The following is a 27,999-nucleotide window of genomic DNA, read 5'->3' as shown; positions in this document are numbered from 1 at the left end:
TCTATAAGAGATTACTAATATGTTGTTAAATGTTGAGCCTTGTGTGCTTTATATATATATATATATATATATATACATACATATATATGCAAAAATATATTTCCCCCTAAGATTGTTGCCTTCTACTCTAAACCCTGTCAAATGTGGCATGCTACTCTTGGAATATTAGTGGTGTACAGTTTGAGATATCCAGGAATAGATTCACTCATGGGTGAGGCTCTTCCAAGCATGTGGAGAGTGACTGTGAGCATGGTGGCGTTGAATTCAGGAGTTTTTGGCTGCTGTGGCTGGCTCTGTTGGGATGAGGAGGGGAACTCACCCGCCCCCCTCCTTCCTGGTAGCCCTGAAGCCCTGAATGAAACAGCCTGGAATGGGGTCTGTAAGCATGGCTATGGCGTATCTTCCTTCCTTCCTTCCTTCCTTCCTTCCTTCCTTCCTTCCTTCCTTCCTTCCTTCCTTCCTTCTATCCTTCTTTCTTCCTTTCTTTCTTTCTCTTTCTTTTTTTTTGTGCTTTTTGGGTCACACCTGGCGATGCACAGGGGTTACTCCTGGCTCTGCACTCAGGAATTACCCCTGGCGGTGCTCAGGAGACCATATGGGATGCTGGGAATCGAACCTGGGTTGGCCCTGTGCAAGGCAGACACCCTACCCTCTGTGCTATTGCTCCAGCCCCATCTCTCTCTCTCTTTCTTTCTTTCTCTTTACTTCTCTCTTTCCTTCTTTCTCTTTCTCTCTTTTCTTCCTTTTCTTCCTTCCTCCCTCCTTTCCTCCCTCCTTCCCTCCCTCCCTCCCTCCCTCCCTTCTTTCCTTCCTCAGCCTCTCCCTCTCTCCCTCTCTGGTTCAGCTGATTGACCCACTGTTTGTCTTCCTGCTACAAGCAAACCCCCTTCCCTCCCACCCGGGTTCCCCTGATCTCCGTGCTCAGCTCTCTGGGTGCCAGTGATGTCCCCGAAGCACTTTCCCCTCCTGCTTCCCCGCCACCCTGTGGGTACACGATTTGTAGACCTGGAAAAGGACCTTCCTGGCCCAGAGCAGATCCCACTGATGCCCCGGAGCTGTATTCTCAGGCTCCAGCCCTTCGGGGAGGTCCCTCACCCCACCCTGCAATTCCCAGGGACTCTGTGCCCCAGCAGTCAGCGTTCCTGGGACAGACAAACCAGCCCCCTTGGAGATGCCTCCATATCCTGTCCTGCCTCGATTCCCCTCGCTAGATACTCAGCCCGTTACTTAATCTCTCTGAGCCTTAGTTTCTCTGCCTTTTTGTCGGCTGTGAGGCATCTGTGCTGGTCTGGTTCCCCTGCCCATTCAGGCCTGGGGTGCACACCCCAAGTTCCCTGTCCATGGTAGCTTCTCTCCCCTCCCTCCTGCCATCGACCTGGGGAGGGGGCTTTATCTCTGCATGGTGAGGGCAGGGTCCGCTGTCCTGGGCGCAGGTCCCTCTGCCCTCTGGCTGACCAGTCTGTGCCTGTGATCTCTCATCCAGAAGCTGGAACAATAGAAACCCCCAATTCTTTGCTCAAGGGGGAAAAGCCACTTTGAGAACTTTAGGTGAAACAAAGTCACGGAAGGAATGACAGTGCTCACAGTTTCACTGGGAGGGTGAGACTCAGGGTCTTCCATGCAGCACTGAGCCTCTGGGCAGACTTTAGCCACCGCCGAGCCCTGGGACTGGGGGGAAGTACACAGCCCCCGCCACCCTGGTCTGAGAGCCTCAGAGCTGCTGCGAGAACCAGGACACTGGCCAAGCACTGGGAAGGTGCCGCCGCATTCAGAGCACCAGTAGCTCTGTGTGTGTGTGTGTGTGTGTGTGTGTGTGTGTGTGCGCGCGCGCGTGCACCCAGAATCGCATTTCCCACTTCAACTCCCCGACTCCTGCAGTACCATGGAAGGTGGCAGCAGATGCTGAAGGCCATGGGCTGTCTTCATCCTGCAGGCTGCTGGGTTTCTTCACCCAGAGGATGCACCAGAGACTTGGCGCGGTGCTTGGTGTACAGAACCCATTCATAGCTGCTAGCTGTGATGTCCCCGGGTGGAGCCCAGGACACCAGAACTGTAGCAGCAGCAGCAGCGACAGGCGCTGTCCATGGTTCTGAGCACATGGCAGTGTCCATGGTCCTGAACACGCTTCTGCCACCCGGCCAGGAGGAGTCTCATTATTGTAACAATGGTAGGGAACGGCCTATGCACTGGTCCTTGAGGACTCGAGGCGCCAGAGAGCAGTTTGTGAATCCAGGACCACAACCTGGTTGTTGGTACTCATCCTTGACAAAACGGTCTCCAGTGAGCCCTGGCTCTGTTCTAGTCCTAACCCTGGCAGAAGGGACATTAAGTATCCGCTTTATAGAAGAGAAAACTGAGCTGACAGAGAGAAAGTGGAAACTCAGAAACAGAGGAAGATTTATGCCCTGTTTTCTCACCTCATATCTGCCCTGCACTCAGTTCCGTGACGCCAGGGTGTGAGGCTTGAGAACTCCATTGAGTGCTCTCTCTCTCTCTGTCCTCTCTCTCTCTGTATCTCTGTCTCTGTCTCTGTCTCTGTCTCTGTCTCTCTCTCTCTCTGTGTATGTAGGAGGACGGGGTGGTGGCAGAGGTAGCCAGCTTCACCCTGTGCACACATCTGGGGATGCTCTGCCTTCTCCTGTGTGTGGCATCCCTGATCCTTCCTCAGGGACCGACGACTCCAGGCTGGCCATTGAGAGGGAATGGGAAGTATGAGCAAAGGAAGTAGGTGCCAGCATCAAGGGCCCCATGCATTTGAGGGCACCCACTGCTCATGTGTTTGAAAGGATGACAGGAGAGTCATTGGCAATGGGGGCAGAGAACAGTGGAAGGAAGGGTGAAGACTGGTCGGTCATTGCAGGAAGGCTTGGAGGGACAGAATTTGAGCCAGACCCTGGATCTATAAATAAATATAAATGCTGATGAGAGCGAGGCCTGGCGGGGCCCGAGGTGATGCAAGATCTGCTGGTGTAGGATGAGAAGTGATTTTTTTTTGCGGGGGGAGGCATATTTAATAATGCCCAAGCTTACCCCTGGGTCTGTGCTGAAGGTTCACTCCTGGTGGGCTCCGGGGACCATCTGGGATGCCAGGGGTCAAACCTGGGTCAGACACCTACCAGATGAGTGCTTTACCCACTGTACTATCTCTCTGGCCGTGGACAAGCAGCTTTGTGAGGCATGGGCTGGCTTGTGGGCTGACGGGCCTGTGGAGAAATGTGAAATTCAGGGCATGTGTTGTGGCCTCTGCAGTTCTCAAGCCAGTTTCCTGCTGACTGAGAAAGTGCAGGGGTGTGGGGGGACTAGAGCGATAGCACAGTAGGTAGGGCATTTGCCTTGCACATGGCCACACTGGGTTCGATTCCCCCGCATCCCATATGGTCCCTCGAGCACCACTAGGAGTAATACCTGAGTGCAGAGCCAGGAGTGACCCCTGTGCATCACTGGGTATGACCCAAAAAGCAGGAAAAAAAAAAGACATAGTGACTGGGGGAGGGCTCACTGAGTTGCACTCTTTTGTCCCCCAGTGTCCTTTCTGTCCCGCTTGACAATTCTTGGGGAGCTTCCAGAAGTTCTAGTCTTGCCAAAAACAGCCTTGACAACTCACAAGCTGGTTCTCTCAATAGCCTGCTGCTGGAGATTCCTGTTCCTGAAGTCTGGGGGGGGGGGGGGGGGGGGGGGGGGGAGAAGAACTAGTCTCCTTCTAGAAAGTTCCATGTCTCTCCCTAAGGCATCACAGATCCATGCTCAAGAGCACTGCAAAGAGAGTCGACACCCCACTCCAGTTTCCACAGCCAGGGCCCATCTTAGTCTGCTGCCAGCCAGTTTCTTCAGTCTGGCCGGCCAGCCTGCCTTTGCTGTGGGCCATTGAGATGAAGGTAGCTTAGAGTGAGGAAAGACTTGCTGGCCCCTAGGGGCATTGCCCAGAGCCCTCATTGCACCCCCCTCGCTCCACCCTCTCCTGCAGCACCCCCCTGCCAGTGAGAATGCCCCAAGCTGACTCCCGGAGGAAAGTGGACACCCGGGAGCAGAGGCTTGGGAGGGGCTTTGGGGAGAGGCTTGGGAGGGGCTTTCCCGGCCCTTGGCAGGAACCCCCAGCTTTTATCTGTTCAAGGTCCACATCCAGGGGCAACCATCTTCCTGGTTGTTAACCAAACAGGGTGGAGTGTTTGTAGAGAGTGAGATGCCAGATGACGAGGTGGGTGGAGGGGGCAGGCGCTGTGGTTCTGTGCCCTCTGCCGGAGACAGGCTGGGCGGGATTAGGCTGCTCTCTAGGGCACAGAGTTCTAACTTCCCAATGAAAGTAGATGTGCCTGGGACCTTTTCGGAGAGCCCGTGGGCACAGTAGGGCCAGCACTCACGGACTGGGTGGGCACAGAGGTGGCTCTGTGAAGATATCTAGTGTTCTCGGTCCAGTGAGGACCTCAGAAGCCCCTCATCTTAGAGACAGGCCGCCTAGAGAGAGAAGGTCCATACCGCAGGGTACTCAGCTCTGACTGCTCACCTTCCCACCCTTCCCCCTTCTGTCCCCTGTCAGCAATGTGGGGGTGGGGGTGGGGCAGGGTGGAGCAAGACTTAAGCACCCATCCTGCTGTTTTAACTCTTGCCTTGGGGAATTTCCTTCCTTCCTTCTCTTCTTCTTCTTCTTCTTCTTCTTCTTCTTCTTCTTCTTCTTCTTCTTCTTCTTCTTCTTCTTCTTCCTCCTCCTCCTCCTCCTCCTCTTCCTCTTCCTCTTCCTCCTCTTCTCCTTCTCATTCTCCTTCTCCTTCGCCTTCTCTTCCTCCTCCTCCTCCTCCTCCTCCATCTCCTTCTCCTCCTCCTCCTCTTCTTCGTCTTCTTCCTCTTCTTCTTCTTTCTCTCCTCCTCCTCCTCCTCCTCCTCCTCCGTCTCCTTCTCCTCCTCTTCCTCTCCTCCTCCTCCTCCCTCCCCCTCCTTCCCCCTCCCTCCCCTCCATCCTCCCCCTCCCTCCTCTTCTTCTTTTTTTTTTCCTTCTTTTTGGGTCACACCCAGTGATGCACAAGGGTTTCTCCTGTCTCTGCACTCAGGAATTACTCCTGATGGGGCTCGGGGAACCATAAAGGATGCTGGGAATCAAACCTGGGTTGGCTGAGTGCCAGGCAAACATCCTGCCTGCTGTTTTATTGCTCCATCCCCCAGAGGGAATTTCTTTAACCTCTCTGAGCCCTAATCGTTTTTTCATTCCAGTACCTTAGGGTACTTACAGAGATTCAATGTGCTGGTTCCACTCCACGCCCTCCTTTGGGCCACCCTCCCGGCAGTGCTCAGAAACTACTGACTCCACACTCAAGGGTCCCTCCTGAGAGCACTTGGGGGATCATAGCAATTCTAGATCTCCAGCGTACTAAGCACGCATGCTCCAGCCCGTTTGAGCTCCCTCTCTGGCCCCAAGTGAGCTGGTTCTGAGATGGGAGGCAATTTCCAATAAGTATTAGTTATTAACAAGAGCTTCCTGGACCAGCACACCCAGAGGACTGGGCTCTGAGAGTCCAACTCAGCTGTCAGGGAAGGGAGGCAGAACTGCCCTGGCTGACGGCCATAGCTTGACCCAGGCCAGAGCCGGAAGCCTGGGAGGAAGCCCTGAGCCACTGCAGTGACAACATTCTTCTCAAAGCCCGTCCCATGACACAGGAGAACTGGACTGCGCGCCTCCAAGCATTGCCACTCTCCTAAGCCAGGAGCAGGGAAGGAGGCTTGGTGTAGGTGGGAAGAAAGAGAGAAACCCCCTCTCTCCCCCAAAAAAAAACTCTTCCCCGCCACCAGGTTGCATGTGCAGCTGGGATGGGAACCAGGAACTCCAGACTTTCCGGTCACTGCCAATGTCCTTTCTCTCTCTGTCCTCTTTGGGTTTTGCTTTCCTTGCATGAGCAGAGGCACCAGCCACCGACAGCCTGCAGTTGGGGAGGGGGGGTGTCTGACCATCCCTCACAGATTCCCCACCTCACCAACCAACTGGTCTGGGAACAACGGAGGTGGGAGGAAGTGCAGGCCCAGGGCTGGATCAATAATAGCACAGCGGGTAGGGCATTTGCCTTGCACGCGGCCAGCCCAGGTTTAATTCCCAGCATCCCATATGGTGCCCTGAGCACCACCAGGGGTAATTCCTGAGTGCATGAGCCAGGAGTAACCCCTGTGCATCGCCAGGTGTGACCCAAAAAGAAAAAAAGAAAAAAGGACGTGCAGGCCCCTCATGACCCTCTCCTCCATATCCAGTCAGTGCTAAGGGCAGCCCCGTCTGATACGAGGCACCTCTGAACCCCAGGATCTGAACGTTCTCATGTGAGCCCCGAGGCAATGCTGCTCTCATCCCACCTCCCAGATGTGCACACATCTGGAAACGCATCTGGAGAGGTGGGTGGCTGGGAAAGGTCAGTTCCCTCTGGATGGTCACAGCGGCCAGCAAGATTGGGGCTCAGGTTCTCTCCCACTGCCCCCTGCTGCCCTCAGTCGCGTGTCTAGACTTGCTGTGAAATCCGTGCTTGGGGTGGGGCAGGGGGACCCTTGGGTTCCCCTGAGCCGGGCAGCTAGCAGCTTGGTCTGAACGTCGGGCACACTCAGATCTCAACACTCCCTCTTGAGGTCGGAGCAAATAGTACAGCTGGTCAGGGCACTTGCCTTGCACAAGGCCGACCCGGATACCACGCATAGTTCACTGAGTCACATAGTTCAGTGAGGAGTGATCCCTGAGCACGGAGCTCTGAGCACCACCGGGTGTGAACCAAACAAATAAACCTTCTTCTCTCCAGCACTGCAGCCACTCCCTGCAAAGACAGTGTGTGCCTTTCTGGTACCCCGAGAGCCAGCTCTCCCTCCAAAGGGAGGTCTGAATGTGGTGGAACAGCAGAAGAGGGTGCTGGGGGGTGGGAGGGTGCTAGGGGGTGGGTGCAGGTTGTCTTCCCTCCACGCTGGGCAGCCTGGCTGAGCCCCGAGCCTGCACTGAGCCCTTCCTGCTGCATGGATGCCACTCTCCTCCAGGGTTGACTGGTAGCGTTTCCTCCCAGATGGCTGCAGCTGCAACGGTCTCTGACAGCAACTCTCTCCCTCTCCCCTCAGCCCCAAAGTTGCTGCCTCTTTGGGGAGGCCCCTCGGGTTGGTCCTTGCAGGGCCTGAGCTAGGGTCCACACAAGCCCTTCTAGGTGGCAGGAGGAAAGGAAGAGAGGGTGTACTTCCAGGACACTTGGGATGAGAGAGAACGCGGAGCAGGACTTGCAGGGCAAAGAGCAGCTTCCAGAACCTTCTTAGCACCGAATGGCTCTGAGACCTTGTCGTGGCCAGGACCCACCCCTTTCTTCTCCACCCTCTGAATCAAGCATTATATGTAGAATCATTGTGTGGCACTCACCAACGTTGTCCCATCCTTAGTCTGGTCCAGCCACTAAGCAACTCCCTGGTTCTGAAGGTCTAGTACTGGCTCTGCTCTTGCAGAATTCACTCAGGGGCAGACTTCCCAGAAGGGGCCCAAGAACATCGTTTAAGATCTCTCAGGGGGTCTGGGACCAAGGAGACAGCTCAAATGGCTGGAGCTGGGATCCCCGATGTTCCATCCCCAGCACACATGGTGTGGGGGGCAGGTGTGCGCATTCCCCTTTCTTTTCTTTTTTTTTTAATTTTTATTAGTGAAACACCATGAGGTATAGTTGTGGACTTACAAATTTTTGTGCTTGGGTTTCAATTATACAATGATCGAGAACCCATCCCTCCACTGGTGCCCATTCTCCACCACCAATGATACCAGTATCCCTCCCACCCCCCACCCCACCCCCCATCCCACCCTGCCTCTGTGGCAGGCATTTCCTTTTGTTCTCTCTCTCCTTTTGGGTGCTGTGGTTTGCAAAAGAGGCATTGAGTGGCAATCATGTTTGGTCAGTAGCCTACTTTCAGCAACGCGTTCTCCTTTCAAAAAGCCTGGGGAGGCGGGCTGGGGTGATGGCACAGCAGGTAGGGCACTTGCCTTGCGTGGCCCCCGTGCAACCCGTTTTCCCCTCTCCCCCCCCCCCACCCCAGGAGTGATCAGCACTACTGGATGTGAACCCTAGACAAAACAAAACAAAAACGCCTCAGTCAGGAAAGATTTCTTAGACACACTACGAAAAGGACATCAAGGCAAATATCATCCATTGTGCTGAATCAAAAATTCAGAGCCTTGGTGGGACCCTGTGAGGGAAATGCAAAAGCAAGCCATGTCTGGGAGGAACTTGAGGCTCCTCCTGATTATGTGCTCTCTCTACTGCCCTCTGATCTTTTGCAGTGCCCCGAGCTGAGTGCAGCCTGGAGGCCTGACTTGGACCCTTGCGGGAAGGAGAACTCAGGTAAGAGGAATCGAGGTCTGCCTGGGCCAAGGTCTCCGCCCTCCCGGGGCGCCCCTCCTAGTGGTCACCAGCAGAACCGCAGCTTCCAGCTGCCCAGATGCCTGCCTGCAACCCCTACTCCCCGCTCCCCGCTCTGGGAAAGACCCCCCAAGCTCTCTGTACAGCCGTACTGTTAGAACGGGCCAGCCTCAGTGTTCACTATTATAAGTTTACATTTGGCAGAGTCTATCTGCATAAAGGAGTTCAAAGCAACCCTGGGTCAGGAGAGAAAGGGAGGGAAGGAGGGAGGGAGGGAGGGAGAGAGAGAGAGACAGAGAGAGAGAGAGAGAGAGACAGAAAGAGAGAGTGTCAGAGAGAGAGAGTCTGCCATAGTGGTGGTGGGGCAGGAGGAAAGTGGCACATTGGTGATGGGAAATGTACACTGGTGAAGTGACAGTGTTGAAACACTGTAGGACTAAAACCCAATCAGGAACAACTTTGTAACTTTGTATCTCAGGGTGATATGAGCTTCTATCCTGCCTGCCTTAGGCTCCCTGTCCCCATGAGATACTGCCGTAATGGGGGGACCTACCTTTTCTCAGGGCTAGTCTATTCCGCCCCTTGCTGCACCCACCTGCCCTCTGTGAAAGGGGGCTCTGCTCTGCCATCTCCCCAGTGCTCAGGTGGGTCAAGGGAAGCCCAGACAACTCGCTAGCACTGGCCCGGCATGGGTGCTTCCCTTCTGCCCGGGATGGGTCCTCACCTCCCCCTACCCGGGCTGGTCTGGGAGGGAGCACCGTCTCTCTGCCTCCCTTTTGCAATGTCCAGATTCTGCTCATCACTCCACTTCTACTCCCCGCGGTGGGTGCCCAGGTCTGGCCCTCCAGTCTCCTGCCAGGCCACGCTCCTCCTTCCAGAAAAGTTTAGTGCCCCCAGCCCAGCTCTGCCTCACTCAGCATTCTTACTGTTCGCCGTCCCCACATGCTCCCAGCACTCTGGTCTCTGCATTCCCTGTGTCCTTGACTCTGCCATTAGTTGTGATTCTTTTTTAAAAAAATAATTATTGAATCACCATAAATCATCAAGTTATTCATGGTTGAGTTTCATGGTTGAGTGCAATGATAGAGCGTCCATTCCTTCACCCATGTCCTCTCCCCTCCACCAGTGTGCCCAGTGTCCCGCCGGCCCCATCCTGCCTCTCTGGCAGACTCTCTCTCCTTTTTCTTTTTTCCCCTTTAGGTGTGGTGGTTTGCAATACTGTTACTGAAAGGGTATCACGCATATCACATTACCTCCTTTCAGCTGTGATCGCTTCTTTTCTTGGTAGGGGGGTATACCAGGCAGTACTCAAGGGGTCACTCTCAGCTCTGCACTCTGGAATTGCCCTGATGATGCTCATGGGACCATGTGAGATGCCCTAAGGGGTGCCGGGGATTGAACCTGAGTCGGCTGAGGCTCCCTCCCCACTGTGCTCTCGCTTTGGGGCCCGTGATCACATCTTAGGCTCGCTTTCCCCACGGCCTCATCCCTTCAACTCACACTGCTGGGACTCAGTTCCAGAGCCTCCCAGTACTCCCCTCCCTCAGGACTCCATTCCACTCCTTCCCTGGCCCCGTGTCCAAGGCCACTGTTAATGTGACTCCCTTGCATGCACCTCTGAGCCACTCGTCTTTCCTCAGACTTGCTTGGGGAACTCCCAGCAATCCAACTCGCTGCCCTTCCACAGCTGTGCCACCCAGAGGAATATATCATAGGGAGGTGGACCAGGAGTCAGTTGCTTGGCTGCAATCAAGGGGTGGGGGCTCCCCAAGCTCTTCTCAGGAGGCCATGTGCATGTTTATGCATGCATGTGTGCATGTGTGTATGCACATGTGTGCACATGTGTGCATGTATGTGCACGTGCACGTGTGTGCTTGTGCGTGTATTCATGCATATGTGTACACGTGTGTGCATGTGCATGTGTGCATGTGTTTGTGTGCATGTGAATGTATATGCGTGTGTATGTGTTTGTGTGTGTGCACGTGTGTATGTGTGCGTACATGCATGTGTGCATGTGTGTATATGTGTGTGCATGTGCTTGTGCTTGTGTGTGCATGTGTGTGAGAGTGTGTGTGCACACTCTCAGCATTGCTTAGGGGTATTTCCTTGTTATGTTGGGGGACTACATGTGGTGTGGGGGGTGGGCCCCAGTGCCCTATCCCCTGTCCTGTCTCTTCCGCCTGGGCCGTTTTCTTGACTCCAGCGATGTGCCCCCTCCTGTAGCCCACCCTTCCTTACCTCCTGCTCCTCTCACACTCACCCCCCAGCTTCTCATGCAGGCCACCTCTAGACCGGAGCATCCCAGGGCTCAGTCCTCGGGGCTCCCTCCCACATGTGCCTTTGCTGACCGGGTTCTGCGCCTGTGGGCTCTCTCTGTGTAGGTGTTTCCCACCTGTCTCCAGGCGCCCCCGTCTGATGGACAGCTCCACCTCACGTGGCCACGCCCAGCTCCTGACTCCTTGCCCAGTTCTGCCCATCCTTTGTTGCACCCACTGTCTTCTCATCATTCTTTAGCTTTCCACCAAGCTCCGTCCAGACCGTTGGGTTATCCCCTCGGTTCCCCTCCAATCAGCAGCTCTAACTGGCCTGCCCTGGGGACTGCTCCCCCCATCAGAGCCCCCCCCCCTTGTCCTGATGTCCGGGTCTTCCTCCTAACTGGCCTTGTGGTGCTGTTTCTTTGCTGCTTCTCTACTTGCTGTCTCCCCCACTGTTTTTGATGCAGGGGTCAGAGGGGTCCTGCTAAAACAGAAGCCGGGTCCAGAGCGTTGGTGCCATGGGTTGAGCATGTGCTATGTCTGCAGGAGTCTGGGATTTGGGGTGCTGCATGGCCCCAGCTCCCCGAGCACAGAGCAGGGAGGAATAGCTCCGAGCACTGTAAGGCCTGGCCCCAGATCATAGCACGGGACTCCTGGACTCAACACTTGCTCCCCTTGCCCCCCAGCTGTCTCTCCCACTCTGACACTCTCCCCATCCCCCCTCACTGACCACCTTCCTGGACTCTGCACCTGCAGTGTCCTTTCCCCTGATGCTCTCTGCCCTGTTCCCTCTCTCCCTCTGCTCAGATGTTGCCCTCCCAGGAAGGCCTCTGTCCAATTCTCCTCTCACCCTCCCCTCTGCATCTGTTGCCCCTGGGCTCCTACAGGGCTCATTTGTCATGTTCTCTGACGTGTCTCCAGCTTTGATCTGTGCATGGTAGTTGCTCAGCAAATATTTGCTGAACCTCTGGAGCGAGAGCAGAGTTTTTAGGGTAGGAGGAAGGCTGGAGCCCAGCAGGACTTTTAAATCAGAACAATCTTGCAGCTAAGTCCAGACTGGAAGTACCCATGTCCACTTTTCATCTACCCTTCCTGCTCTTATCCATATCTGAACCCTTCCCTTCCCTTCCCTTCCCTTCCCTTCCCTTCCCTTCCCTTCCCTTCCCTTCCCTTCTCCCCCTCCCCTCCCTTCTCCCCCCTTTCCTCCCCTCCCCTTCCCTTTCCATTCCCTTTCCTTCCCTCTTCCTTCCCTTCCCTTCCCTTCCCTTCCCTTCCCTTCCCTTCCCTTCCCTTCCCTTCCCTTCCCTTCCCTTCCCTTTTCTTCCTTTCCCTTCCCTTCTGTCTCCCTTCCCTTCCCCTCCTTTCTCTTCCCTTCCCTTCTTCCCTTTGCTTCTTCCCTTCTCTTCCCTTCCCTCCCCTTCTCTTCCCCACCCTTCCCCTCCCCTCCCCACTCCTCTCCTTCTCCCTCTATCCCCTCCCCTCCCCTTTTCTTTGGTTCCCCTAAGCAGGGATGGGAGGCACAGAGCTCCCAGGCATACCCCGAAGGCCCTGGGGGCCCCATTGGCTATTCTCAGCCATCTGGACAGTTGTTCAAAGCAAGATCCCAGGCATATGGCGCTGCTCATTTCTTGTGGCTCAGGCCGTAGGGCCACAGCCAGCAGTCCTGGGGCCCCTAGCAGTGCACCCAGAGGTGATTGGGGACCATGTGGCTCTGGAGACCGCACCTGGGCCTGGCACTTGACAGCTGTATTAATCTCCAGTCCATCATTTTACTGCGTCTGGGCCACACCTGTCAGTGCTCAGGGCTCTTCTGTGCTCGGGTATTGCTCACGAGGTGCTGGGCATCAAACCTGGCCTTGCTGTAAGCAAAGTGCACTCCCGCTTTGAGCAAGCTCCCTGCGCCTGTCTGAAGAAGCCGCTGCTTTCTTTCTTGGGTGGGGTGAGCTCCCTAAGTGGTGCTCAGGGACCTGGGTCCACTCCTGTCAATCCTTGGCCAGTCAAGCCCGTGTTTCAATACCGGGGCCCAAGGATGTGATGCTGCGTGAGTGTGTGCTTCCCGGGATGACAGTGCCACTAACCCTGACAGAGCCACATCTGGCCACATGTGGGTGCCAGGGATGGAATCCAGGCTTGCATGTGCCCAGCCACCCACCCTCGCTCTCTGACCCTGAAGAATCTCGGTGCCACGAGTGTGAATTTGCATTTGAGTCTTCCCCCAATGCCCAGGCTCACGGGGCAGGCTCAGGGCTCGGGGCAGGTGCGGGATTTCCTGTTTCAAGTTCCGAGTAGGGGAGTGGAGTACACAGACTCCCCGGCATCTGCCAGGCACCCCTCACTCTCACAGTCCTGACTTCATGGAGTTTTCAGCCACGACCTTTCCCGCATGCTGGAGCGGAGAGTCATGGCTATTTAGACTGATCCTTCGTGCGGGCATGTTTCTCCCCAATACGTGATTTTTCACCTAACCAGCTTCTGGGGACTGTGTTCATTCACACACACGACGCTTGAGAGGAAGACGTGCAAGCTGTGCATCTGCTGGTCTTGCTAAAGGGGGGCAGTGATGCCCCGGCATGTTCTCCCAGGAAGTGTATGCGGTCGGCCAGGAGGCCCGGCGAGTGGAGGGGTGGTGGTGGAGGAACTCAGGCTGCGTCTCAGGGCTGCCTGGTCCCTGCTCTGGCGCAGAGCAAGACACACGCTCAGCCCCCCCCCCCCCACCTCCTGTCTGTTGCTCGGGGCGCGGGAGCCTGTGCCTCTGACCGGGAGACCCTATGCCCCCCAGGCAGCCTCCCAGGATGACGGACTCTCCTGACTCGATGGGGAAGGCCACGAATGTGACACTCGAGCAATGTTTCCAGGCCCAGAACACCGTCCTGCAGGGCCAGCCTTTCGGCGGTATCCCCACCGTGCTGCTCATCAACGTGCTCAGTTGGCTGGTATGTCGTGGGCTGGTATGTGTGGGAGGTGGGGTGGTGGGGTGGAGCTGAGCCCGATGGTTGGACTTGTATGAAGGATGAGGCAGGAGGTGCTTTGTCCAGACAGATGCCAGCCACTGTAGTGGCACAAGAGGAGTCACATCTGCTGGAGGACAGCCTGGAGGGGGCTTCAGGGCAGCGAGGGGCTGTAGGGACAGGCAAGAATCCTAGGAGCCAGGGTCCCAGGGCCTGCCGGTAGTTCTTGGGGTTCCTTCTGTCTCCCCTTGCTAATTTCTCCTGTGTGTGTCCTTATCCTGGGCTGGAGTGATAGCACAGAGGTAGGGCATTTGCCTTGCAAGTGGCCAACATGGCCAACCCGAGTTTGATTCCTCTGCCCCACTCAGAGAGCCCGGCAAGCTACCGAGAGTATCTCGCTCGCGCGGCAAAGCCTGGAAAGCAGCCGTGACGTATTCGATATGCCAAACTCAGTAGCAATTGTCACAATGGAGACATTACTGGGCCCACTCGAGCAAATCGATGAACAACAGGGGGACAGTGACAGTGACAGTGTCCTTATCCCATAGATGCTCGGTTACCAGTGTCCCCCTCCAGCCCAGAGCCTCCATTGAGGGTCACCAGGCTTTCCAGCACCGGAAATCTGCTGGAAAAAGACACAAACTCCGCTGAACTCAGTCACACTGACCACCCCAGGGAACCCCGGGGGGACATAGGGGCGACTCAGGGAAAGCCACCCTCAACCTCTCTGACCCTGTCTTGTTTCTCCTGGCCTGTAGCTCATCATTCTGGTTTACTCCTTCCTCCGAAAAGCTGCATGGGACTACGGGCGCCTGGGACTGCTGATACACAATGACAGGTGAGGAGGGCGGAGTGCGCTGTTACGATGGGCACCTGCACAGCACAAATGGCTCCTCTCTGGCCCCGTCCCAGGCTGCGGGTGGTAAGGGGGAGGGAGCCTCTCCAGGCCCCGGTTTGCTCACACCTCAGGCTCTCTGCGTCCCCCGACCCCTCGAAGTGCGTGCCTCCATCCCCGGAAGTGGAGGGGGATGAGCATCTGTGCCCAGAGCTTGGATGCATCCCCGAGTAGACGTGGCCCCCACGCCCACCCCTGCCCCGTGTGGGTCAGAGAATGAGGTACAGCCCTGAGGCTCGTCTCTTCCTGTCTCCACAGCCTGACGTCCCTGGTCTTCGGGGATCAGAGCGAGAAGTCGTCTCCAGACATCTCTCTGGAGATGGAGCAGAAGGACAAGGTGAGTGGAGGCTGGTGGGCTGGCGGGGGGAGCTGCGATGTGGGAAGGGAGGGGGGAGATAATCTTTTTTTAAATTTTAATTAGTGAAACACCATGAGGTACAGTTGTAGACTTACAAATTTTTGTGCTTGGGTTTCAATTATACAACGATGAAATACCCATCCCTTCACCAGCGCCCATCCTCTACCACCATGGGTCCCAGTATCCCTCCCACCCCCCATTCCCCCATCCCACCCTGCCTCTGTGGCAGGGCATTCCCTTTTGTTCTCTCTCTCCTTTTGGGTATTGTGGGAGAAACATGCTGAAAGTAGACTATAGACCAAACATGATTGCCACTCAATGCCTCTTTTGCAAACGATAATCTTTTTTTAATGATATTTTTTTTGGCATTTTGGGTCACACCCAGCGATGCTCAGGGGTTACTCCTGGCTCATGCACTCAGGAATGACTCCTGGTGGTGCTTAGGGGACCATATGGGATGCCAGGGATCGAACCCCAGGTTGGCTGCATGCATGGCAAATGCCCTCTCCACTGTGCTATCATTCTGGCCCCGGGAGATCATCTTTAAGGGACCTGGGGGTTGACCAGCAGACCCAACCCCATGAGCACATTCTTCGCCAAGCCTTGGTCTCCCCACCAGAGAGATGGAGCGACAGTCTGGGGTGCCTGCCGCTGTGTTTCCAAGGGGCTCTCCTCGCCTCGGAAGAGCCTCCGTGTTGTGTTTGAGATGCCTGGAGCTCCGCAGTCTGAGAAACAGACTGAGGTTTCTCCTGCCATCTCCTGCCCCGGAGTGGTGTTTGGTGGGATTCTCATTCTTTGGTCACTGGGGAGATTTCGATTTCCTGAGGTTGACACGGCAAAGGTCTATGTGGTTGCTGCAGGGCGCTGGTGGAGAATTTATGTTCCCCCGACATCACCCTGGAGGTCGGGCAGCATGTCCAGGAGATGAGCTTTTTTAAAAAAAATTTATTTTAATTAATCAACATAAGATATAGTTACAGAGTTATAAACTTTCGTGATTATGTTTCAATCAAATAATGTTCAAGTACCCATCCTTCCACCAGTGCCCATTCTCCACCACCAATGTTCTCAGTATCCCTCCCACCACCCCCACCCCTTTCCACCCCCTGCCTCTGTGGCAGACACAATCCCTCTTACTCTCTTTCGCTCTCCTTTTGGGTGTTATGGTTTGCAACTAAGCAATCATTATGTTTGATCTATAGTCTACTTTCAGCATGCATCACCCATCCCAAGCAATCCCTCCAACCATCATTTACTTAGTGGTCTCTTCTCCATCCCACCTGCCTTTTTGTCTTGTCCCGCAGGACTAGTCAACATGGGTAACAGGGAGAGGATGCGAGGGTGAAAGAAAGAGACAGACAGCTGGATTATAGTATAGTGAGTCGAAGCTGCTTTATTGAAAATTCAACAGCACTTATATACGTTGAGCTTAAACTTTTTTTCCTCAAAGCTTTGGGACAAAGGCAGATCTTTTTTTCCCCCAGCCCTCACCTTGAGGCTTTAAATTAATAATTTTCTTTTTTCTGTGTGTGGGGGGTCACACCCAGCAATGCACAGGGGTTACTCCTGGCTCTGCACTCAGAAATTACTCCTGGTGGTGCTCGGGGGACCATATGGGATGTTGGGAATCAAACCCTGATAGGCTGCGTGTAAGGCAAACACCCTACCCACTGTACGGTTGCTCCAGCCCCTAATTGAATTATTCTCTGTTAAGTCACCTTCTCACAGCCCCAGTCCTACCCCAAGACCTTTTTCCAGACATCAGACAGGACCCCCTCAACCTCTTGTCCATCACTTGCTCTGCCCTTGGAACTGGAGTTCCTCCTTCCCTTCCCTGTTGCACCCCTCTCTTCACCCCCAGATTGTTTCCTGGCCTGCTGCTCTGGAGCACGTGCAGAGGGCCGGTCACTGGGCTGGGCACTGGGCACTGAGCACAGGCAGCTGGCATGGAGGCCTTGAGGAGGGGGGCGCTCAGCAGTGGTGGGAGGAGCCTGGCAGCGGGCAGGGCAGTCTTGGGCCTAAGGTGACTCCTGACTGGGCTGGGGAGGTAGGGGACAAAGGCAGATAAGGGTAGTCATGGGACAGATGGGGGAAGATAACAGACTATCAGGGGCTCTTCAGAAGGCTACTCATTAAATCACAGGCTGACATCAAGAATATCACATACTGTTTTATAGTTCCTGTTGGCCAACCATCCTTGCCTTATAAGGCAAGAAGGCACTTGCCTGGCACATCTCCAGCCCGTATTTGCTGTCCAGCACCCCAGAGGGTCCCCCCGAGTCTGACCAGGGGTGATCCCTGAGTGCAGAGCCAGGAGGACGCCCTGAGTGTGGCCCCAAAGCCACAGGAAAATAAGATACTCCAGGGAACCTGAGTGTAACTGAGGGAAGCGTCCTAGACGTCCCCCCTCACACCCCCATACTTTTATGCCCCCCTCACCCCATCCCAGCAAAACTCTCAAGAGACTGCCTCACTTCCCCTTCCTCAGCCCCTCAGATGTAGGCACCTCCCGGTCACCTTGTCACCTCACCCAGGACCTCCCCCAGGTCACCCCAGAGCCCTGCTGTGACAGGCACTCTCTTCAGTGTCCACCTTCTTCAGACACATCTGCCCTGGGGGGCCCCAACAGGCACTTCTGCCCGTCCCTTCCGGTCTCTTCTACCTCTGCTCCACCTGCGTCTCCTCCCTGCACCTGCAGTTGCCTGCGGCTGACCCCAGCCTCTCGAACCCCGCTCTCTACTCCTCTGGTATCCCTGTCCCCCACCCTTACATACCCACGGGCTCCTGGGTGGATTCTGGGACCCACTGCCCAGTGCATCATTCTCAGACCCCAGCGGGCAGGCAGGGCTGCTGAGGACTCAACTGAGGGGCCCTTGGCGTCTCCAGCCTTCCACAGCTCAGGACCAGCTTCTGTCCTGGCGGCATCCGTGCCCACCACTGGGAGCAGCAGAGGCTCCACCCTGAGGCTGTCTCCACATCCGCCTGGCCAGCTGCCTCCTTGGGTCCCTCCTGAGCCTCACTACAGATGTCAGGCGCCGCCTGAAGCCTGCTGGTTCCAGGGCCGCTGAGGCCGCAGTGCCCCGGCGCATGGGTTTGCTTCCATGGTTAGCTTGGGGCGCTCCCAAAGGCTCACTCAGGAGCTCAGATTGGAAAGTCGAGGTGTGGGTGGGCTGCCGTGCCCTCTGGGGGGCATCACCGCCAGCACCTCTACTGCTCACCAGCCTGGAAACTCTCCCATGGGGTGTTAGAGAGGCTTCGCCCTGCTTGGGGCACCACAGACAAGCTCCTATCTTGGTGGCGTCCTCCCTGGAATGAGGACCGCAATCCCTACCTTGCAAGGGAATCTCTCTGTCTGTCTGTCTGTCTGTCTGTCTGCTTGGCCGTCTGTCTCTGTCTCTGTCTCTGTCTCTGTCTCTGTCTTCCTCCCTGTCTCTCTCTGTCTGTCTGTCTTACACTCTCTGTCTCTGTCTCTCTCTGTCTCCTTCTCTCTGTCTCTTACTTCGTTCTTTTGGTTGGGAGAGTGGGGAGGGGGCGCACCCAGCAGTGCTCAGGGCTTACTCCTGGCTCTGTGCTCAGGGATCACTCTTGGCAGTGCTTGGGAGACCATATGGGGTGCCAGGGATGGGGATAGCCCAGTGCAAGGCAAGTGTCTTACCCGCTGTACTATTTCTCTGGCCTATGACTTTGATTTTAGATTCATCGCTTTGGTTGTTTACTTGGAATAATAATTTTTTTTAATGGTCACAAAAAGATACTTCTGTCTTTTAAAAAAATTAAGAAGGTAAATTATTTTGGCACAGGTGGGATATTCAAAGGGAAAGGGGTAGAATGTAGAAAAAGGTGGAGAGAGGAGGGTACAGCCAGGATTCGGGGCTCTGTCTGGAGAATCGTACAGGTGAAGCCAGGGTCTTTCCAGCATGCCCTCAGCAGGCCAAGGCTGGCCTGAGCCCCCGGGGCAGGGCGAGAGGGTGGCCCCACTCTGTAGGCTGCAGCAAAAGCACAGGACAACCGAATTGAAAAGGGACTTTATTGCCATGTAAACAGCTGCCCATCAGCGTGGGCTGGAGGAAAAGCTTCCAAGAGAGGGGGTAGGGGGTCTGGCTTTCTGCCCAGCAGAGAGGGTGATGTAACACAGCTCATCCATATTCTGGTTGTTTTACAGGAAACTCAGGCACACTCCGGAGGGGAGGAGGGAGCATGTGCAGTGGAGGAGCGTGCCGTGAGCACACTCCACAGGGACCGAGCACGGTGGAAATGTCACTGTGGGGGTGTTGGGGGTTAGAACAGTGATGGAGAGAGGGGGTGAGTGGAGGGCACTGAGCAGTCCCCACTGGCTGGGATCCCCGCCTCCCAAGACTGCACAAAAGCTTCTTGGAACAGTCAGAGCCAAGAGAATGCAAAGGAAGCTTCCCCCAGAGAGAGGTGGTCGCGCCTTCCACTCTACAGTGGGCAGCAGGTTGCGGCTTTCCCCCCCCCCTTTTTTTTTTATTGATTCACCATGAGATGTGGTTACAAAGCTTTCATGTTTGAGCTTCGATCATACAATCGTCAACACCCATCCCTTCACCAGTGCATATCTTACACCAGCAAACCCCCCCCCCCCCCGTATCCCCTTCTCTCCAATTCCACCCCTTTCCCTGCCTGTGTGGCAGACGATTTGCACAATCCTCTCCTCTCTCTCTACTTTGGTCACATTCAATATTTCGACACCAGTCCCACCACCACTCAAACCTGCTGAAGTCAGTGCTAGACAATTTGTTTGTATTGCTTATTATGGATAAGATATAATCTCTAGGAATTCTAGAATTTTAATAATTAGCGTCTGGAGGCATCTCTGCAGCAAACTGCTCAGTTCCGAGATTTGTGTGTGTGTGTCTCTGGATCATGGCTGTGTGGGAGCTTAAGTAGCCAGTGGCTGTATGTGGGCGTCATCTCAGAGTCCCATTGGGGTGGAAGACGGGGAGGGGGGAGGAGAAGGGCCAACCCCACCCCTGTCCTGTGAGACCTGGAGTTTCCCGCCACTGCCACCACATACCTGGAGCTTTTGTTGAGTTCTAGAAGATGGCAGCCGCTGGGATTCCTAGGGGGCAGGTAGGCTCCAGATGGGAGCACCTGCTCCCATTTGGAGTGGCCCAGCAAAAGGGGTCTATTGCAAAATCTGGAGGCATCTCTGCAGCAAGCCGCTTGGTTTCGAGATTTGTGTGTGTGTCTCGTTTCAGCTTTTTTTCTAACCCAGAGGCACCCACGTTTCCCAGGGAGAGAAGGGAAGAGAAAGGCAGTGTCACAAAAAGCTTTGACACTGGATCTCATGAATTGTCCACTGGCACTTGGGCAGTTGAGCTGATTCATGGGATCTTGGGGTCATTTCCTGCAGGGGTCAGGGGAGTAGGAGGTAACAGCTGCCTCTCGGGTCTGCTCCTTAGTGGTGAAGCTTTGCTGGTTTATGTGTGTCAGAGTTACAATGAATATGCCAGGGATGAAGGAGGGGAATGAATGAGTGTGTGTGAGAGTGAATGTGAGTGAGTGTATGTGAGTGAGCATGTGTGAGAGTGCAAATGAGTGTGTGTGAGTGAGCAGGTGTGAGAGTATATGAGTGTGTGTGAGTTATGTGAGTGTGAATGTGTGAATATGTTTGTGAGTGAGGGTCTGTATGAGTATGAGTTAGCATTGTGAGAGTGTGTTACTGAGTTTGTAACTGGGTATGTGAATATGTTAGTGATAGTGAGTGTGTGAGCACGTGTGAATGAGTGTGTATGAGTGCATGAGTGAGCATGTGTGTGAGTGTAACTATGAGCTGGTGTGAGTAAGAGTGTGTCAGTGAGAGTGAGTGTGTGAATGTTAGGGTAAGAGTGTGTGTGTGAGCATGTGTGAGTGAGTGTGTGAGAGGCTGGGCGAGTGTGTCAGAGAGAGAGGGGAAAGCAGGAGCTCTCTCACATGCTCTGTGCCTGGCCCATGACATTTCACGGATGGTCCCAGCGGGTGTGAACTCTCTGGAAGGGTGACCCTGTGCAGTGCCTGAACAAGCTGGGAGTGACTCCCAGGAGGTGTGTCTATGCAGTGCACCACGCTCCATCACAAATCTATTTACAAGCCTAGTGACTGTCACCCCACTGCCCAAAGGAGGGCGGGGGACAAGGGAGGGATGACCGGCCTCTTTTCTGGCTATCCAGTTCCCTGGGGACTTTCCCAGTCACTGTCACTACCATCATCTCACTGTCCCCTCCATCACTGACTCCTCCCGAAAAACTGATCTTCTTTCAGTCCTCAGGACACACTTGGGGACAGACCCCCTTGGTGGACATTGCCCAAGTGGGCATTCCCACTGCCAGTCAGCCCAATACAGGACGGGCCTTATGCGGAAGGGTGCTCGGGACTCGCTTCTGATGCTCCTGGCTCTCCTGAAAATCCCCCTTTCCCGCTGTGTATGGACATCAGTCAGGGGTGCGCCCTCATGCCTTGGGTGAGTGTGGGAGTGAGTTGCAGGACCTGCAACATTCCCCAAGGCTTTGCTCAGGCCCCTGAACAAAGCACGACCACAGTGATGCCACGGGAACTTCCACCGCGGCTGGGAGTGCTCACTGGCAGCCCCGGGCCCACCCTCACTCACAACCTTCCCAAGACGGTTTCCTCTCTGGCACCCAGTCCCGTGTGGCCCAGGCCACCTTTTCCCATGATCTAGAACTTCCACACTGCTATCCCCTTCCCCCAAGACCCCCCTCTCCAGATGCAAGAGAAGAAAACTAGTGAGTGAGTGTGAATGTGTGAGTGTGACTGAGCATGTGAATGTGAGTGTGAAACATTCCAACCAAAGGGGGAAAGGAGTGTGGGGCAGTCCACAAGAAGCGCTTGCCACCATGGCTAGGAGCAGGACCCCCATCAGTGCCACCAGGACCCTTGCCCTTTCTCCGCGAAACGCTCTTTTCACTCAGACAGGCACTTAGCAGGTGGCATCCGAAAGGACACTGAGGCTGGCATGTGGCTCACGTGGTTGAGCACATGGCTAGCAGGAGTGAGGCTCTGCCTTGGGGTCTATGGCACTCTGGCCCATGGAACATAGCCGGAATAGCCCAGTGGTCCCTGAGCACCACCAGCACCCATGTTGGTGTAGCCCACATAAAAACAAAACAAAACAAAAAGAAAACCAGTGGCCCCAGTCTCTTCCTGGCCTTTACCATGCGGAGAGATGTGCTCTCCCTTCCCCACAGAGAACGGTGGTTTGTTGCATGTGCTCCTGCTCCTGTTGGCCAACTGACCATGGAAGGGGCGAGGGGAGATGCCTGTTTGAGGGACAGTCCACTGGGCCACGTGCACAGGGGAGAGACAATTCCCCAAAGGAAGCAACAGATGCCCGTTACAGAAAGAGAACTCTTCCCTGCTGCCGTTCACGCCCCCCACCCCCCAGCCCCACCTCCTAGGGCAGGAAGGTGGCAGTTCACTTCCGGTGCAGGCTGAGCTGTAGCAGGGGACATGTCTTCCAGCCCTCCTCCTCCTTCAAGGTGCTCTCACCTTCTTTTGCCTGGAAGGAGCCCCTGTGGACACTGCCCTGTGGGGCCACTGGCGTCTCTGCACTGGGGAGGACAAGTGGTCCCAAGAGGCTGAGCTTTCTCACGCTTTCTTTCCTTTCCCCCTTTCCAGGGCTTCTGTACCTGGTTCTTCAACTCCCTCAGCATGAGGTAAGTGCCTGAGCTTTTTCAGCGGAACTCGGGGAGGTGGTTATGGTGGGGGATGGCAGAGGCTCTCGTCACGCCCACACAGAACCATGGTCATGTGGGATGCAGCACACACGTGCACGCAGGACCATGGGCACATGGAGTGCTGCACACATGCACACAGAAGCCCATGGGCATGCTGAGTGCTACCCGCATGCAGACACTGGACCTTGGGCACATGGGGTTCTGCATACACATACACACAGGACCATGGCACACGGGGTGCTGCACACATGTACACAAGACCATGGGTGCACGGGGTGCTGACACACATGCACTTGGGATCATGGGCACACGGGGTACTACACACATGCGGACACAGGACCACAGGCACATGGGGTGCTAAACACACACAGGAGTACGGGCACTTTGGGTGCTGCTCATACATGCAGACATTGGACCTCAGGCACACGGGGTGCTGCACACACGCACACAGAAGCCCATGGGCATGTTGAGTGCTGCACGCATGCGTACACGGGACCTTGGGCACATGGGGTTCTGCATACACATGCACACAGGACCATGGGCACACTGGGTGCTGCACACATGTACACAGGACCATGGGCACATGGGATACTGACACACATGCACACAGGACCATGGGCACACAGGGTGCTACACACATGCAGACACGGGACCATAGGCGCACGGGGTGCTGTACACACACACAGGACTACGGGCACATGGGTTGCTGCTCATATATTCAGACACTGGACCTTGGGCACACAGGGTGCTACACATATACACAGGATTGTGGGCACCCTGGGTGCTGCACACACACACACACACACACACACACACACACACACACACACACACACACCCCTGACCCTCCATGCAGAGCGCTGTACTCCTGGGCTCTCCCTGGAAGTCCCCTCCCTCCAGGCTGTGCAGGAACCTGATGGGGCCTGCTGAGCCCCCAGGGTTCTTCCTGCTCTCCCGGGCCCCTCCCTGCCCTCCTTTCAGGGGCCTTGCTGGAACATTCATGTTTTGCAAGATTCCAGCCCCTCCCTCTGCACACCCCACCAGGGATCTTTTGCTCTAGACCCGCCAAAGGATCTGAGACCCCAATGGGGCACCCGGGGTACAGGGGACCCAGCTGGATGGAAGAGCAGCCATGCCTGCTGTGTGAGCCCCATGGATAGAGGCAGCCTCCAGACAGAAACGGGGTGCAGCCAGCTTGTTGGGGTCCAGCCCTTGGAGAGGAGCATTCACTGCAGGCATTTTTATTTCCTAGCTCCTTCTCTGGTTTTGCTTGATTTGTTTTGAAAACACATATGAGGAGCCAGCACAAGGCCATTTTCATGAAAAGAAACTAAAATCCCCCTGCAGTCCCTGGTGCCTCTGTTCATGACCCGCAAGACAGGACCCTTTCCAGGGACATCCGGGGTTTCATTCTCACATGCAGTTTCTATTGTTTCTCTCCTTTGAAAAATCACCAGTGATGTGCGTGAACATTAGGAACTCATTTCCCAGGGAGGCTTTGAGCTCCCAGCCTTACAGATGGGTCGAGCCAGCTCATGAATCATGCCCAGGGTGAGGTGGCAACGTGCCAGCCCTGTCTGTGCCTGTGGACGGAGGAAAAGGAACTGGCATGGCAGTCCCCATGCGGGCCACAGCCTCCGGCTTATTTAATTTGAGGTCAGCTTCCTGGACTCTTACCCACATGCTCATGGGCACTTTGCAGGACTGGAGAGATAGTACAGTGAAGGAGGCCTTTCCTTGCAGGCAGTTAACCCAGGTTTGATCCCTGGCACCACATGTGGTCCCTCGAGTGCTGCCAGAGAGATCCTGGAGTGCAGAGCCAGGAGTAAAACCTGAGCACCACAGGGCGTGGCCCAAAAACAAAATAATAAAGACGCAGCTCATGGCTACAGCCCGTCCGTTCTGGGGCCTGGGCCTGGGTCCACGGTCCTGTGTGTGTGTGTGTGTGTGTGTACAGTGTGTGTGTGTGTGTGTGTGTGTGTGTGTGTCCATAGAGGCTGTCCTCTTCCCTTACCCTTGCACTCCATCAAGGAGGGCCCCTCTGTGGGGATGTGTCACCCGGTGAGGACTGTCCACTGTGCCCCTTCAAGAGCAGAATTTAGACGAGAGCTTTGTCATTGCTCAGCAGGAACAAGGAATGGCATGGCACAGACCCCAAGCCTGAGCTGGAAAAGGTGAACAGGACTCACCACCAATAGCTCCAGTTGTCTGAGAGGAGATGTTAATCCCATCTGCAGGACTCAGGAGAAGCAGAATTCGTGTGTGTGTGTGTGTGTGTGTGTGTGTGTGTGTGTGTGTGTGACACCCGGCGATGTTCGGAGGTTACTCCTGGCTCATGCACTCAGGAATTACTCCTGGCGTTGCTCGGGGGACTGTATGGGATGCTGGGAATCGAACCCGGGTTGGCCGTGTGCAAGGCAAACGCCCTACCCGCTGTGCAATTGCTCCAGCCCCGAGAAGCTGAGTTTTGAGTTAGGCCTTGAAGGAGGGCAGAATTAGGACAGTTGTAATTGGAAGAAGCTCCGAAGTAAAAGACGGTGTGAGCCAAGGTTTGGGGCAGAGACAGACGGGAGTGTCTAGAAACATCTTCAGGTGTGGCTTGGCACGGGCAGCCGGAGGAGGTGCCAAGATCAGGCCTGAAGGACGAGCATGGATCTTGGCCACCCCATTGAGAGCCTAGGCCTTGGATGCAGACAGTTGAGAGCAAGTTGCTATTTCTGAGCTGCAAATTCAGGGCAAGGATTTATTTCTAGGCAGGAGAATGAGAATGGGTGTGGCAGTTGAGAGGAGTGCAAAGGCCAGTTGGTGGCCAGGCAGGCTATTCCAGGCCTGGGTAGTGACCCTGGGGACAGTGGGGAGGGGAGAATGGGAGGGAGAGGATGGGGGGACAGCCATATGTGTCCTAATTTCCATTTGACTCCCACCTGGAGAAGAAGGACAGGGCTCAAGGCCTGGTGTGTGGCGAGGAAATACCACACCGGTCGGGAGCTGCTGAGTGGTGAGTTAGGGATACACGTGGTGTGGTATGGCCAGGGCAAACCTGCTCGTTGCCTGGCAGGCTCTTGAAGGAGCTATGACATGAGAGTTAGAGCTAAATCCCTGGGGGTAAATGTGCAGGCATGGGAGCTGGTGACAGGGACAGACAGGTCACCCACTGCGGGGAGATCAGAACGGTGCAGAGAATTGGTTGGTTGGCGGAAGGAGAGGCCCAGAGCTAGGGAAGCCGGGTGAGCGCTTGGCTCTACCTGGAGCACAGAGCCTGTGTGTACAGAGAGAGCAGCGGCCGCTGATGTCATTGTGGGAATCTCTGATGCTGAGGAGCCCCAGGAGGAGAGGCCTCGGAAATGAGGTTAGAGCAAGGGCATCCTGTTTGATGAGAGGCCCTGCAGAAGGAAACAACTTTTTTAAAAATAAGATGCATCCTGGTATCACCAGTGATGGTCAGGTACCTGCATAACACCCAGGATGTTTGAAGCAGGAGTGAAGACCTCACGCAGGCTTAATTTCAGCAGCACTTAAAGTATTTTTAAAATTTTATTTATTAAATTTTTTTAAATTATTTTTTATTGGATCACAGTGAGATACACAGTTACAAGGTGTTCATGATTAGATTTCAGTTATATAATGTTCGAACACCCATCCCTTCACCAGTGTACATTTCCCACCACCAGTGTCCCCAGTTTCCGTCCTACCTCCACACCTGCCAACCCATCTCTATGGCAGGCACTCCTCCTCCTCCTCCTCCTCCTCCTCCTCCTCCTCCTCCTCCTTCTCCTCTTCTTCCTCCTCTTTCTCTTCCTCTTCTTCTTCTTCTTCTTCTTCTTCCTCTTCTTCCTCTTCTTCCTCTTCCTCTACCTCTTCCTCCTCCTCCTCCTCCTCCTCTTCCTCCTCCTCCTCCTCCTCTTCTTCTTCTTCTTCTTCTTCTTCTTCTTCTTCTTCTTCTTCTTCTTCTTCCTCTTCCTCCTCTTCCTCTTCCTCTTCTTCTTCTTCCTCTTCCTTTAACTCTTCCTCCTCTTCCTCTTCTTCTTCTTTCTCTTCCTCTTCCTCTACCTCTTCCTCCTCCTCCTCCTCCTCCTCCTCCTCTTTCTCTTCCTCCCCCCCTCTTTTGGGCATTCTAGTTTGCAATGCAGATACTAAAAGGTTGTCATGCCTATCCCTTTACCTACTCTTAACACTCAGTTCTTGTTCAGAGTGAGCATTTCCAACTATTACTGTCACACTGGTCCCTTCTCTATCCTATTTCCCTTTGTCCCCCACACACTTGTGTGGGAAGTTTCTATCCACTGACCATCCTCCTGGCCCCTGTTTCCCCTGGCCTTGGATAATAGTCTCATACTGATTTTTTAAAATACATATCCCACAAAAGAGTGCAGTCACTCTGTCTGTCCCTCTCCTTATGACTCATTTCACTCAGCATGACACTTTCCATGCCCATATTTTTATAAGCAAATGTCAGGCTTCATTTTCCCTAACAGCTCAGTAGCACTTTTGCAACCTGCCTTTGAACCCCAGAGAAATGTGGCAAATCAGGCATTGCGTGCTCTTTGGGGTATTTCAGAAGAAAAGGAGTGATATGGGGGCAGCTTGGTCCTCCCCTTTGCCTTCCTTCCACCCCTGACTCTTGTCCCTTAAGTGCTGCCTCCCCTCCCCAGTCCCTAGGGAGGTACTTACATGCGTGTCTCTTGCAGGAACCAGGATCTGATCAACAGGTGTGGTGACGATGCCCGAATCTACATGACATTCCAGTATCATCTCATTTTCTTTGTGCTCCTCCTCTGCATCCCCTCCTTGGGTGTCATTTTGCCCATCAACTACTTGGGAACCACTCTGGGTAAGGCAGAGCTCAGCAGGGCCCTGGGCCTGGGTGGTCTGATGTGGAGGAGAAAGCTTTGGGTCTTAGGTTTCTAGAAACCTGCATTTGAATCCAACTCCTCTGAGTCAGGTGTCCTGTGATGCAAGGCAACTTATACCTACTCTCATATGGTACCTGGAGATGGTCCTGCCCCTGTCCCTGCCCACGCCTGGCACACAGCAATCCCCTAGTTAGACTTCAGCCCAGAGTGTGTAGCTATGACTCAAACTGTCCCTGGATGGGTTTATTGGGAGCTTGTTTTCACTGGAACCCACTATGGTGTTCCCTGCACCTGATTTCCCAGCCCTGAACCTGCAGATATGTCTGCTGGCATAACTCTGCTCCCTCGTTAGAACAGAGCATGTTCTGCTGGCCAAGGAAGACTATAGGCATGGCCAAAACCAGGCTGGAAAGAAAAAACCTGTGGCTTTTAACCTTGGTCCATGTCTGCTCCCTGGAAACTACAGTGGCCCTATCTAGGCAATGCTTACATCCCATAGTCAGCAAACCAATCTCCCCAGGCCAGGGGGCTGTGGACCCAGGGAAGGAAGGCCTGGCGGGCACAGAGGAGCTCGTGGCCCACCAGCCAGCATTTCCGTGAGCCCTCGGAGCAGTCTCAGCTGTTTGATGCTGGACCTCCTACACACGGGGTGGC

The 27,999-nt window shown here is 54.8% G+C and overlaps 1 protein-coding gene across 2 annotated transcripts in view; it reads left to right on the top strand.

Annotated features, from left to right (window-relative positions):
• The first annotated feature begins 13,389 nt into the window (after window positions 1–13,389).
• Window positions 13,390–27,999, top strand: part of TMEM63C (transmembrane protein 63C) — a 41,085-nt gene continuing 26,475 nt past the window's right edge. For both annotated transcript variants that reach the window (XM_056133419.1, XM_056133418.1), the window contains exons 1-5: window positions 13,390–13,530; window positions 14,304–14,383; window positions 14,699–14,777; window positions 22,434–22,471; window positions 27,181–27,323. In XM_056133419.1, coding sequence (XP_055989394.1) covers window positions 13,390–13,530; window positions 14,304–14,383; window positions 14,699–14,777; window positions 22,434–22,471; window positions 27,181–27,323 — 481 coding nt within the window. The remainder of the gene's footprint in view (window positions 13,531–14,303; window positions 14,384–14,698; window positions 14,778–22,433; window positions 22,472–27,180; window positions 27,324–27,999) is intronic.

Source organism: Sorex fumeus, unplaced genomic scaffold (assembly GCF_029834395.1).
Source record: "Sorex fumeus unplaced genomic scaffold, SorFum_2.1 ptg000098l, whole genome shotgun sequence".
In the NCBI taxonomy this organism is placed as follows: Eukaryota; Metazoa; Chordata; class Mammalia; order Eulipotyphla; family Soricidae; genus Sorex; species Sorex fumeus.
This window is presented reverse-complemented; position numbering and strand designations above follow the sequence as displayed.